Source organism: Dipodomys merriami, unplaced genomic scaffold (assembly GCF_024711535.1).
Source record: "Dipodomys merriami isolate MVZ:Mamm:240054 unplaced genomic scaffold, mDipMer1.0.p SCAF_48, whole genome shotgun sequence".
Classification (NCBI taxonomy): domain Eukaryota; kingdom Metazoa; phylum Chordata; class Mammalia; order Rodentia; family Heteromyidae; genus Dipodomys; species Dipodomys merriami.
In genome coordinates, this window is record NW_027206046.1 from 5,417,109 (window position 1) to 5,429,738 (window position 12,630).

Here is a 12,630-nt window from a genome sequence, read left to right on the forward strand (position 1 = left end):
AAACCATGGGACCTATGTTTCTTTGGCCCTGGCTTACTTCACTTAATATAATTTTTTTCCAAGTCTTTCCATTTCCTAGGAAAAGAGGCAAGGAGGCATAGAATTCCATTGTATGCGCACACACACACACGTACACGCACACGCACACGCACACGCACACCATTTTCTGATCCATTCATCTACTGAGAGGCATCTGGGTTGGTTCCATATCTTAGCTATGGTAAATAATGCTGCAATAAACATGGTTGTGCTGGTAACTTTGGCATGACCTGTTTTTGATCAATTGGGTAAATGCCCAAAAGTGGGATTTTTGGGTCATAAGGGAGCTCTATGTGTAGTCTTTTGAGGAACCTCCACACTGCTTTCCAGAGTGGTTAAACAAGTTTACACTCCCACCAACAATGCAGTAGGGTTCCCTTTTGGCCACATCCCACAAAGATATGCTAAGCATGTGAGATGCTAGCATGTTAATACCCTGTTTGCTTATCATGTTTACATACATAGAAATATCACATTTCACTCAGTAGTGTATACAGTTAATATTTGTCAGTTAAAAAGATAATAAAACTCCTTAATGATGTATTACTGAATGGCAATCTCAGTGTCAAGATAAACTAAGCATTTTACTGACTGATAACAATTAGCAAGGCATATATTCCTCTCCATTTAATTAAAAAAATAGAGACACACAGTAGTGGGAAAAGTAATATCAGATTTAAAGAGGGAGTATCAGTGGCAAAATGAAGAAAAAAAGCACGAAAGGTTTTTGTATGGTGTCTGTTTCAGTGTAACTACCTTAATTGTACCTAGAAACGTATAACAAGCCTAGGATTAAGAAATGGGAAAATAATAATTTATCATAAAGAAGTTCATTTAGATAATGGCAGCAGTTTGTAAGTAGTGTATTAGCAACTATTGAGTTGTGTGTTGTTGACATAGCTACAAGTTAGTTGAACTAGTTATCTGTGAGTATATGCTGTGATCCACCTTTGTGTACCAGGCTCATGTGAACTTAGAGGAAACACACTTACTTGGTTTTGTAATCACATGATAAGTGGGAACTCACCCATGCCATTGATGTCCAATATTCTTTGTATACAAAAATGATGAGTATAGGATGAAAGGAAAATGTTTTGTCATCATCATTGTGTATTTAATACTAATTAAAAATATAGCCCCAAAGGCTGTTTGTGCTTTTCAGCTATATCAGAGCATACATGCACATTTCCTTTTTGAGAAGGGTCCATCAATGTGACTAAACTATGGCATTTAGTTGGATGATTTTTGAACATTATGAGTTTCCTCTGATGAGTTTTTCTAGTTTCTGTCCTTACAAACAATACAGCATGACTTTACTCATCTCAAGGATGTTTTAGACCATGGAACTGCACACTTTGGCACAAATTAAATGTTGTGTGTAAATTTCACTTAAGTTTTGAACATCAGAAATAGGACAACAGTTAATGCTGGTAGATTCTGGGCACAGAGACTGAGGATTTTGTGTTGAGAATCTGTAGCTCAGTATGGTAATGCATACCTGTAATCCCAGCACTTGGGACACTGAGGCAGGAGGAGTTTGAGGCTAGACTGGGCTACACACTGAGACCCCATTTCAAAAACTATCCTGAGTATTTTCTAGTGAAATATTGTTGAAGTAATTGTTGAAGTGTCAAGAAAAGTAAAGGCATAAATAGTTCACCTTCCCAAGGGTGAAAATCTTAAATGTTTGAAAACATATTCGTGACAGTGTCATAACCTGTGACACTTTGCGTAATTTGTAATGAAGAACATCTTTATTGATACAGATGAAAAGATTGTCCATTTGGAAACATGTAGAGAAGAGTCTATTTGGTCTGAGTTACTCAGTCATTGTACTTCTAGTAAGAGAAAGGATTCCCTGGGGAAGGTATCATGTTAGTACCACAGATGTATTACACTCGTGAAGTGTGGGTTATGTTGGTCACATTGCTTTCTTCTTTCCTTTTTATGAATTCAGTTATGTTATTTCTTTGTAAATACATTCCTTTCTGCTGCTATTGTAAAGGGTGGGGCATGCTTCTGCCCTCTCTATCAGTGTGTTTTAATATCTTTTTTCTTTCTTGGTAGGTTACTGATCCAAAAAGACCTCTTTCATTTGGTGTCACACTGGGAGAATTCAGTCTTTTGGTAAGATTGGTGTTGTTTTTTTTTTAATGTCTGTAAAGTATGATTTTGAAGTCACAAGCTGATTTGTCTAAGATCAACTATTGATGCAAATAGTTGTTTTATACATATATATATATATATATATATATATATATATATTTTTTTTTTTTTTTTTTTTTTGGGTCCGGTTGTGGGGCCTGAACTCTGGGCCTGGGCGCTGTCCCTCAGCTCTTCAGCTCAAGGCTAGCACGCTACCACTTGAGCCATAGCACCACTTCCAGCTTTTTTTTTTTCTGCTTATGTGGTGCTGAGGAATCGAATCCAGGGCCTCATGCATGCAAGGCAAGCGCTCTACCACTGAGCCACCTTCCCAGCCCCCTAGTTGTTATATTTTTATAAACTATTTTGCTATAGCTTCTCTAGAAGTTCAGCATTTTTAGTGATGCCAATTATTTCTAATTATTTTAATTTATTTTGTAACAAATATCAAAATATCAATTTCTTCCTTCCCTTTCTCTTCTTCTTGTAAGCAATTAAGTACAACATTTTTCTCTCTGCTTTATATAAACATGCCTTCCTTAACCATCTCCCTCCCCTCTCAGGCTCCAATAACTACTGCTTTCCAACCAGACTTCTGAGTTTTCTCCCTGTACTTCTTCTGTCTTCTCTTCATGCTGACTCCTAGCTAATATATTCAGCATCCACTGACACTGTTCTCAACAAGTTCAACAGCAATGCCCTTGTGAAATAAGTTTAGTTGTACGCTTTCTTCAATGAGAGTACATACTGGCTGTTTTTATTTATACCGAATTCTGAATGAAGGAACTCAGTTAAAAACTCCTAATTCTATTTTTCATTATTCCTTTGAATTTGCCACACAAAAAACCCCAGAGCCAACATTAGCTAGATGTTTTTGTTCCTTATTCTGTTACTGTTCACATGTACATGTATGACAGCACTGGAATTGACATTTAGAGCATGTTTCATAATTACTTTTTCTTCTTTTTATAGACTACTAATGAACACTGGACTCCATGCATATTAAATGAAGCAGAAAAAATTATATACAAGGTATTACATTATTAGAATGAAAATTTCAGTTTGTTTCCCTAGTGTAAACACCTAATACATAATCTTGAATAATTATTTTCAGAGCAGAATGTGCCATTGGTGTGAACTGAAAGTTAGAATCTTGTATTTTTTTTATTGTGAAAATACTGTACAGAGGGGTTACAATTACATGGGCAAAATAATGAGTACATTTCTTATCAAGCATTGTAGCCTCCTCCTTTGTTTCCCCTTCCCATCCCATCCGCTCCCCCCTCACCCAACCCTCCTCCCCCCGCACCAAAGTTGTAAAGTTCGTTTTTGACATAATGACTTGTACTTCTCATTGTTGCAATGGTCTACCTGCATCCCTATTTAAGCGATTTGTTTTTTCCCTTCCCCTCCACAAATTATAACAACATCAAATACAGTGAAAGCAGGGGTTATACCGTGGGGGAGGGACATACAAAACAACAAAAGAATCTTGTATGTTTTTAAAAAACCATACAAGTAGCTATCTTTACGCTTACAAGCTGTGAAGTGCCAGGGTTACCAGTAGAATTTCAGAACTCAGTGATAGGAGCACTAAAGGCTCCATCTAGTTCTATTTTAGTATCATCTATTTGTAGTTTTATTGTGAATTCTGCAAGTGTCTATAGGTACATCTTATTTAAGGACAGACCTAAATCAATACAGCAAAGCTTGAGTATGAGATTCAGTATATCACATTTGACTTTAGTAAAATACTGATTTTTTATTAACTGGTTTATCCATAGAAAATGCTTGTAGTAACAGAAATCCTGGCTACCTTTGTACTATAAGAAAAATACCCTTTATATCAGAAGATACTGTGTAGGCTAGAGTCACTATCTCTGGCAAAGTTTTTCTCAAAGGTAATAATATACTTTCAACAGCAGGTGTCAATAAAAATAAATTAGCAGTGAATTAAAACTCTAAAGGTCTAGTTTTGACTTTGCTTTTCACTATGTGACATTCCCTATCTGAAGTGAAGAAATGGCAAAAATTGATGTTTTACTGATGGGATTTATAAACATACAGTGATTAAGAGATGAATTCAAGTGGAAAAATGTTATAGGGTCAAGTGAAATTATTTATTGAAGTACTGAACCACTTGTAATTAAACAAGCATATTTCATTTTTTAAAAAAAACCTTTAGGTGTCACAGTACTTTAAATATGCTAATGGCATTATGACCCTCATAAGGCTACTTATTAGGAATGTAGCAATTAGCAATGTTTTCCACCTTATTAATCATAGAGCTCTCTTACCACCTCTTCCTGGTATCTACTATAGGATTATGTCTTCTTTATGTAGCAAAACATTTACCTGGTAAATTCTCAATAAACCTTTGTAAATTGAATGGATGAATGTCTTGGAAATTGGGTTCCTGGAAGCACAATTTAGCAAATGCTAAACTTAGTAAAGTCTAACAAATACACTTGTACTCATTTTTACATTATTTTCTTTCCTTTAAAAGTTCAAAATGACAATTGGATTATTTAGGAGTACTGAACATGAGAATAATCTTTTAGTATTGATTTACAATGTCAATGTATTTGTTGCCTGACTGCTTTCATTTTTCTTTTGTAGCTTATAAAACTTGATAGTCTCGGTGCCTACTGGAATGTGAATTGCTGCCTGTCTTACCAGAGATCCAGGGAACAGATCTTGGTAATTTCAGAATATACCTGGAAGTGCTAACTATTCTCCTTAAATGTATTTAACAAGAATGCCTAATGAGGATAGGAGTTTGGTAATTTGCTTGTTTTCATTGAGTCAGAATTATGAAAAACAATTTTTGAAATCCATATGTGTCTATTTTGTTATTTCATAGGAGTCTGATTAAGAGTGTTGTAAAGAAAAGGTAATATCTCTCAGACCTAAAGCATATGTCTTTGACATATATTTTGAGCATTTGTGATGATGATTTCCTGAATAGAAGATTAATTCTTCAATGTGTTAAGATAATTTTAGTTCTGTTTCTTTTCTTAGAGGAAAGCAGAATAGTTAAATTTTCTACATTTCAAGATTCTAGCCCTTCTTAGGATATTATAACAAATGATTTACCATTGAATAGAAATTTGTGGATGTGTATGTATATGTAATTTTGTTTTCAGAGTTAGAACAAATATAAAATTGTGATGTTTCTAGATAAAATTGTGATGTTTCAGCATTTTCTGTTTCTCCATACATATACTAAAGAAATAAATGTATGAATAATGCCTAATATATTTTCTTATGGTAGTTACAATGATAGGAGCAAAGGTACTGATGTAAGAATGAAGTTTTCATTTTCTGTATATGTATGTTTTCTTTTTCATTCTCATACAATTCAAATTTTGTGTTTAGGCACAGCTGAAAAATGAGATTCTTACAAGTAGAAATACACCTCCAAACTATCAGTACAGTAAGTACTAGTAAAAGCTGAATACATGTTTTAAGAAGGAAATGGAACATATATTTTCACATAGCTTTTCAAATATAGTAAGTACTAGTGAAAGTTGATTTCATGTCATGAAGATGGAATGAAATATTTTAACTGCCTAATAAAGTTACTTTAACAAACAAAACATACTAATTTTGTAACTTAATCTTATGACATGGCATATTTATTACAGTTGATTACTTAGGACTCGATTGTTAAGCATATGCTGTTGATGAATGAGAGGAAAGTCAGGAAAACTGAGTTTTCTTATAGGTAACCTCCTCTATGCCTTCTTTACATCTTCTTACTATGTTGCTTGAGGACCTAGGTCTGCCTGCCTGCCTCCCTTCCTCCCTCCCTACCCTCCCTCCCTCCCTCCCTCCCCTTCCTTCCTTCCTTTCTTCCTTCCTTCCTTCCTTCCTCCCTCCCTCCTTCCCTCCCTCCCGCCTTCCCTCCCTCCTCCCCCTCCTCCTCCTCTACCTCTTCTTCCTCCCCCTCCTCCTCCTTTTTCCCTTCATCCCCTCCTCCTCTTCTACTTCTTCCATCTGTTCTACCTCTTCCATCTCTTCCTCCTTCTTTTCTCCTTTCATTCTTTAGACAGGTCTGAGATCTTTGAATTCAGATCACTCCTTGCATGTCACATCTGATAAATCAATCACTAGACTTTTAAAAAATGGAACTTTTTGGGGTACTAGGTTTTGAACTTGGAGCCTTGCCTTTGCTTGCTAGGCAGATGTTCTACCACTTGAGCCAAAACCCCACACCAAAAAGAATTTTTCTATTTCTTGACACCCTCTCCTTTGTTTCAAAAATAGATCTTTAACAAAGCCATGTGTTTATTTACTTTTCCCCTGTTTCAGTTTCATTCTAAAGAGCTGTCTGTTTTCAGTTAGTGAGTGCAACCCTTTATAATTGTCCTTTCATGCTCATGCTTTCCATAATATCTGTCACTCTGGTTCTTTGTTATTTTATTTATGGACTTAATTGCCAACTGTTAATGCACAATGACAGTGTTAAAGTGTCCCCAGATTGTGAAAGAATTTAATTTCATTGATGAAAAACAGACTCAGAAATATACCAGTTTAGTTTTATACATTTATAAATAACCTGTAACTTAGTTAAAAGTTCTGTATACAATCTTAGGTAAAATGTAACTTTTTTAAGGGTAATATTTTACATACTGTTAACATAGTAACAGTTAAGATATGTTACCTTTGGTTTTATCTTTCCTAATACACTTTTTCTATTACTACTAAATATTTTCTTCCCTTCCCACCTCCCTGTTTGTTTGTTTTACTACTGAATATTTTCTTCCCTTCCTTCCTCCCTGTTTGTTTGTTTGTTTGCTTTGTGCTGGCATTGGGTCTTGCACTCCTAATCCCCATCACTTAATGCATGGCTGGTTCTCTGATACTGAGACTTACCTCCATTCCAGACTTTTCATGGTTAATTGAAGATAGAATCTCCTGGGTTTTCTGTTTGGGTTGGTTTTAAACTGCTATCCTCAGATACCAGCCTCATGAATAGCTGATTATAAGACTGCAAGAGTGAGCCACTGTTGCTCAGCTAATAATAATTTCTTTATTGACTCTAAGATAATATATGTATGATCATTTGAAAATCAAAAAGTTGTGAGTAATTTTTGTTTTGGTATGATTTTGTGATTCTGTTCTTAAATTCTGCCAGTGAAAAAGTAAGAAAGATATCAATTAGATTTTATTTCCTTTCTGTACTTGTGTGTTTTAATAAATAATATCATTATCATTAAATGTCTTTTAGCAAGGAAGAGAACCCTAGTTTTATACAAAGACTGTCTTACACATTTTTTACCTAGAAACAAAGGATTTCAATTTCCTCCTTGGAGATTCTACTTCAACTGATAGCTTAATAATTGGCATTATACATATACATATATTTAAATATTTTACAGAATGATTTGTTACATCTAGTCTGGGTCATATTTCCTATCATAGTAACAGTGTTCTTAGTTATTCTATGTCAGAGCATATAAATATATCTAATGTCTTCCCCCTGTGATGTAAGTTTTCCAGCCAATATTGGCCTCTGCAAAACTCTACATGAATCCTTATGCAGAAGCAGAGCTCAAAACACCCAAACTGGATTGTAACATAGAAGTTCAAAATATTGCCATTGAACTGACCAAGCCTCAGGTAAGGTACCACTGCACTTTCCTCGCTTTGATAAAGTTTAATTTTCACTCCTTCTGTCTTTCCTGATTATTCCTTCTCTAATGACCTAGTGATTCTTTTGGTTATGATGAGATTTGACTTGTTAAAAAAGGAATTTCAGAATTAAGTGATGGTGTTTTTTATATAGTCTAATCTTTTCAGAGTTTGGATAGCAGACTTGTAGAACTAATTGAATTGAAAAAGAAGCTAATTGGGCTTTAAGCCCAGTGCAAGTAATTTTGTGTCTCTAAATTTTGTACTAGTTACATTAGCAAACTAAAAAGAAAAAGTGAAACACCCCTAATGACCTATTTTATGTAAACTAGTATTTCTAAAACTTCATTTTGAAATGTTATGAACATAAAAATATAATTTATATCCTTTTTCTTCTCCTCAAGTCTTTGGAATCTGTTTTACAGTTACATTTCAGTTCAGACTGAATATATTTCAAGTGTTTAATATTTGTAGGTAATCCTTAGGCAGAAATGCATTAAGTGTCATGGAGGGCAGGGTGCCAGTGGCTCATGCTTGTAATACTATCTATTCAAGAGGCTGAGATCTGAGGATTGCAGTTAGTAGTCAACCTGGGCAGAAACGACTCTTATCTCCAATAACTACTCAGAAAAAGCTGGAAGTGGTGCTGTGACTCAAGTGGAGCACTAGCTTTGAGCACAAAGAAGCTCAGGGAAAGTCAACAGGCCCTGAGTTCAAGCCCCAGAACTGGAAAAAAAAAGAGAGAAAAAACTTGGAGATAGAAGCTAGAATTGCCATATTTTCATGCCCTAGCAGTCATATTAGCACTCCTCTCTCCTTTTTTCCTCCCCTCCTTCTCAAATCCCGCCTCCCCCACCATTCCCTCCTTTTGAGCTATTCATCAGATCTATACAAAATTGCTGTGTTGGTGATAATATACGTAATTGACTAACTTTATTATGCTTTAATTAAGTAGTACTTTTGTGGAACAATTTGAAAAAAATCACCGCATTAGCTATTGCTAAAGTGGTAAAAAGGGAAATAAATGAACAGTTTTGGAAATAGACATGCTGTGTCAGTGCTAACAAACACAGTATTTCATTGTTTCTTTCTTTCTTTTCTTCCTTTTTTTTTTTTTTTTGGCTGGTCATGGGACTTGAAATCTGGGCCTGGGCATTGTCTTTGAGCTCTTCAGCACAAGGCAAGCACTCTACCACTTGAGCCACAGTGCCACTTCCTTTTCTGGTGGTTAATTGGAGATAAGAATCTCATGGACTTTCCTTGCCTGGGCTGGCTTTGAACCTCTGTCCTCAGATCTCAGCCTCCTGAGTAGCTAGGACTGTAGGTGTGAGCCACTGGCACCTGGCTTCATTGTTTCTAAGATGTACATTTATTTCATATTTTAACATAACTGAAGTTTGGATATATATTATTGGCAGTGTAAGTTTAATTGGCAACACTATTTTCTTTTATAATGGAACCTGAAGTTGGTGTTACAACTTATAATTGGTAGTGTCTTCAATTTAATGCGGTAAAATACATTATTGAGTTACCAAGCACTACTGTTCATGGAATTTGGAGTCTTGTTAGATTGAAAATAGAATCAAAACTGCTTTAATTCATGTATGCACTCTAATAAACATAATTTTATTTCTGTTACAGTACTTAAGTATGATTGACTTTTTGGAATCAATGGATTATATGTTTAGAAATGCTCATTATAGAAAATACAAGCCTTATTTACCACTCCATACCAATTGTCGACAATGGTAAGCTTGAATTTTTTATTTCATTTTATGAGAATCATAGGATTCTTAGAGTTAAGAAACATTTAAAGCTATCTAGTCCAGTTGTGTTTTTTCAAACAGAGTCTTTTATATAGTTTGTATCTAATATTCTATTTCTGAATTTCTAGATTCTTAGGATTCAATAGTTTGAACATTAATTTTTTTCCCCTTTTGGTAGTAGGGCTTAAACTCAAAGCTTCATGCTTGCCTGGCTTTCTTGCTCATAATGGGCATGACTACCTGAGCAGTGCTGGCCTTATGGCTTTTTTTTTTTCTAGTCTTGCAGACTTTTCTACTTGGACTGGCTTTAAACCATGATCCTCTAATTTCAGCCTCCTTAGTAGCTGGAATTTATAGGCATGAGCCACCAATGCCCATTTAACTTTAAGTGATTTTATCACTGTGAGCTTCATAGTGTATACATACATGAACAAAGATATTTGTGATGTTACTAGGCAATATAATCTTCAGACCATTGTAGTATACATGGGCTGTCAGTAACAAAAACTTTCTGTACAAAATCATACTTTCTGTATGATTTTGCTGTTTTGTGCCTATCATTTGTGTTGGTATAGCCTGTTTCTAGAGGGTTTCTTATTTAGTCTGTTTAAGGAAGAAGATTGTACAGGGGACTTGGAATACACTGGAAGGCAATAAAGGATAACAGGGGGTCTCTAAAAAATCAAATCATTTACCTGCTTAAAAAAAACTTTGTAATCAGATTTACATTTAGAAATCTTTATTTTTTTTTAGGTGGAAATATGCGATTGATTCTGTACTGGAAGTTCATATAAGAAGATATACACAGATGTGGTCTTGGAGTAACATAAAAAAGCATAGGCAGTTACTTAAGGAATATAAAATTGCATATAAAAACAAGCTAACCCAGACTAAAGTTCCAGAAGAATTGCAGAAACAAATTCAGGTATATTTTGTTGTTAGTGAGAACTGCGGTTTGTCTAATGTCCCCTTTATGCATGTTTGCAATCAGTGTATAGTTTTAGAACAGGATTCATCTTTCAGACAGAATTTAATGAGAATGTGTAAAATGTTATTTCTCATTTTTTACTTTAAAAAATCCCCCTTTCATCTATCCTAATATTAGATAAATAGAGTTATGACACCATATTTGGAGAAATGTGTGTTTGTATAGTAATATTTAGAAAATATCGCTAGTTTAAATGTTAGATTTTGTTTTGTTAGTGATAGTCCCATTTATATGTTATAGCAGGTTTAAAAAATAGTTCAGAGGGCTGGGAAACTGGCTCAGTGGTAGAGTGCTTGCCTTGCATGCATGAGGCCCTGGGTTCGATTCCCCAGCACCACATAAGCAAAAAGAAAAAAAAAGCCGGAAGTGGCGCTGTGGCTCAAGTGGTAGAGCACTAGCCTTGAGCTGAAGAGCTGAGGGACAGTGCCCAGGCCCAGAGTTCAAGTCCCACAACCAGACCAAAAAAGAAAAAAAATAGTTCAGAGTATTATTTATAAAAGTAGTTTTTACTCATTGACAAGTATTTTTTACTCATTGTCAAAAGATTGAAAATACTAGATACCTCACTCAAAATACTCTCTACAAATATTCTTGTGTTTATTTATGACTGAATTTTAATGGTCTCAGAAAAGTAATTTTAATACTATTAAATGAGGATTTACTTTATATGAAAAGTTAATTATTTTATGACAAAGTTAAAAGATTTAATACCCTAGTATTCAAATTTATAATTTCATTACATTGTAAGTACTGGAACGGACTAGGTAAACCTGGAAAGGAGAGAGCAATGATTATGTTCTGACTTCCAACTATCTCTTTGTTTTGTAGGACTTGGAAAAGAGTCTAGATGTTTTTAACATCATTTTAGCAAGGCAACAAGCACAAGTTGAGGTAATTATTTTTATAAGCATAAATTTCTCAAGGTACAGTTGTTGGAACAGAGAATATGAATATTTAAAAAGATATTTGTTACTGCTGTGGATTGCTCTTATGAAATAGTTGGAGAAGTGAATCACCAGAAGAAATAGATGACTTTAATCTTCCTTAAAGTGACTTTTATTTAATCTTGTTTAATTCTTTTCTAATTTATTTTGAATATTTTTATTAACTTTGTAGTTGCACAAAGGAGTTGCCATCCAACAAAGCAATTTATGAATCAGTGCATGTTGATTAACGTCATCCCTTTCAACACTCTCATCCATTCCTCCCAATCCACCCATTCCCTTACTTTTTTTTTTCCATTCCCTTTAAAAATTTTTTTAGGGTATGTATTGACTTTTTTGCCATTTAACAAAGCACTTTATATGTTCAATACATCTTGATCTGTTTCATCCCTTCAATGTTTTCAACCCCCTTTGACCCACCTCTTCCCTTATTTTTCTTAATTTTGTGGTATATACAATGAATTCTTGATTGTATTCTCTCTCTTTTCCCCTCCATTTGTCTACCCTCTTACCTCTCTTCCTTTACCCTCTCTCCCCATTTTAAGTACCCATTTCCTGGCACAGCCTATACCAGAAAGTGAGGGTTTAAACTCTGTTTTTTTCTTTTCTTTCCAGTCCTGGGGCTTGAACTCAGGACCTAAGCACTGTCCGTGAGCTTCTTTTGCTTAAGGCTACCACTTAAGCCACAGTGCCAGTTCTGGCCTTTTCTGTTTATGTGGTATTGAGAAATCGAACCCAGGGCTCCATGCATGCTAGGCAAGCACTGTACTACTAAGGGGCATTCCCAGCACTTTGTTTAATTCTTAATACTGGTTACTATTGCCTAAAAATTGAAGAAGGAAGATTCCTTTTTGGGCAAAGTAGACCAAGAAGGATGGGTATATAAGAGAAGGCAATTATATTCATCCAAGATCACTATTTTTTCATTGTGATGGAAAGTGCATAGAACCGGAGAACTTAAACATAGGCTGAGGGTTGACTCCAGAGCTCATGACAAATGAGAAGGAAGTGAAAGCAAGAGAGAAATTTTAGAGAAAAAAATGAAAGTTTCCTTTATCTATGTGCATAATAGTATTAGAGAATATTTGAATGTATTTTTGGCTATATATGA

The 12,630-nt window shown here is 34.8% G+C and overlaps 1 protein-coding gene across 4 annotated transcripts in view; it reads left to right on the forward strand.

The window, feature by feature from the left end:
• The window catches only part of Vps13c (vacuolar protein sorting 13 homolog C), a 147,548-nt gene that overhangs the window by 29,675 nt on the left and 105,243 nt on the right, over positions 1–12,630 (forward strand). For all 4 annotated transcript variants that reach the window (XM_069995258.1, XM_069995260.1, XM_069995261.1 and 1 more), the window contains 8 exons: positions 2,107–2,166; positions 3,157–3,216; positions 4,804–4,884; positions 5,563–5,620; positions 7,682–7,809; positions 9,463–9,569; positions 10,341–10,512; positions 11,404–11,466. In XM_069995258.1, the coding sequence (XP_069851359.1) occupies positions 2,107–2,166; positions 3,157–3,216; positions 4,804–4,884; positions 5,563–5,620; positions 7,682–7,809; positions 9,463–9,569; positions 10,341–10,512; positions 11,404–11,466 (729 nt within the window). The remainder of the gene's footprint in view (positions 1–2,106; positions 2,167–3,156; positions 3,217–4,803; positions 4,885–5,562; positions 5,621–7,681; positions 7,810–9,462; positions 9,570–10,340; positions 10,513–11,403; positions 11,467–12,630) is intronic.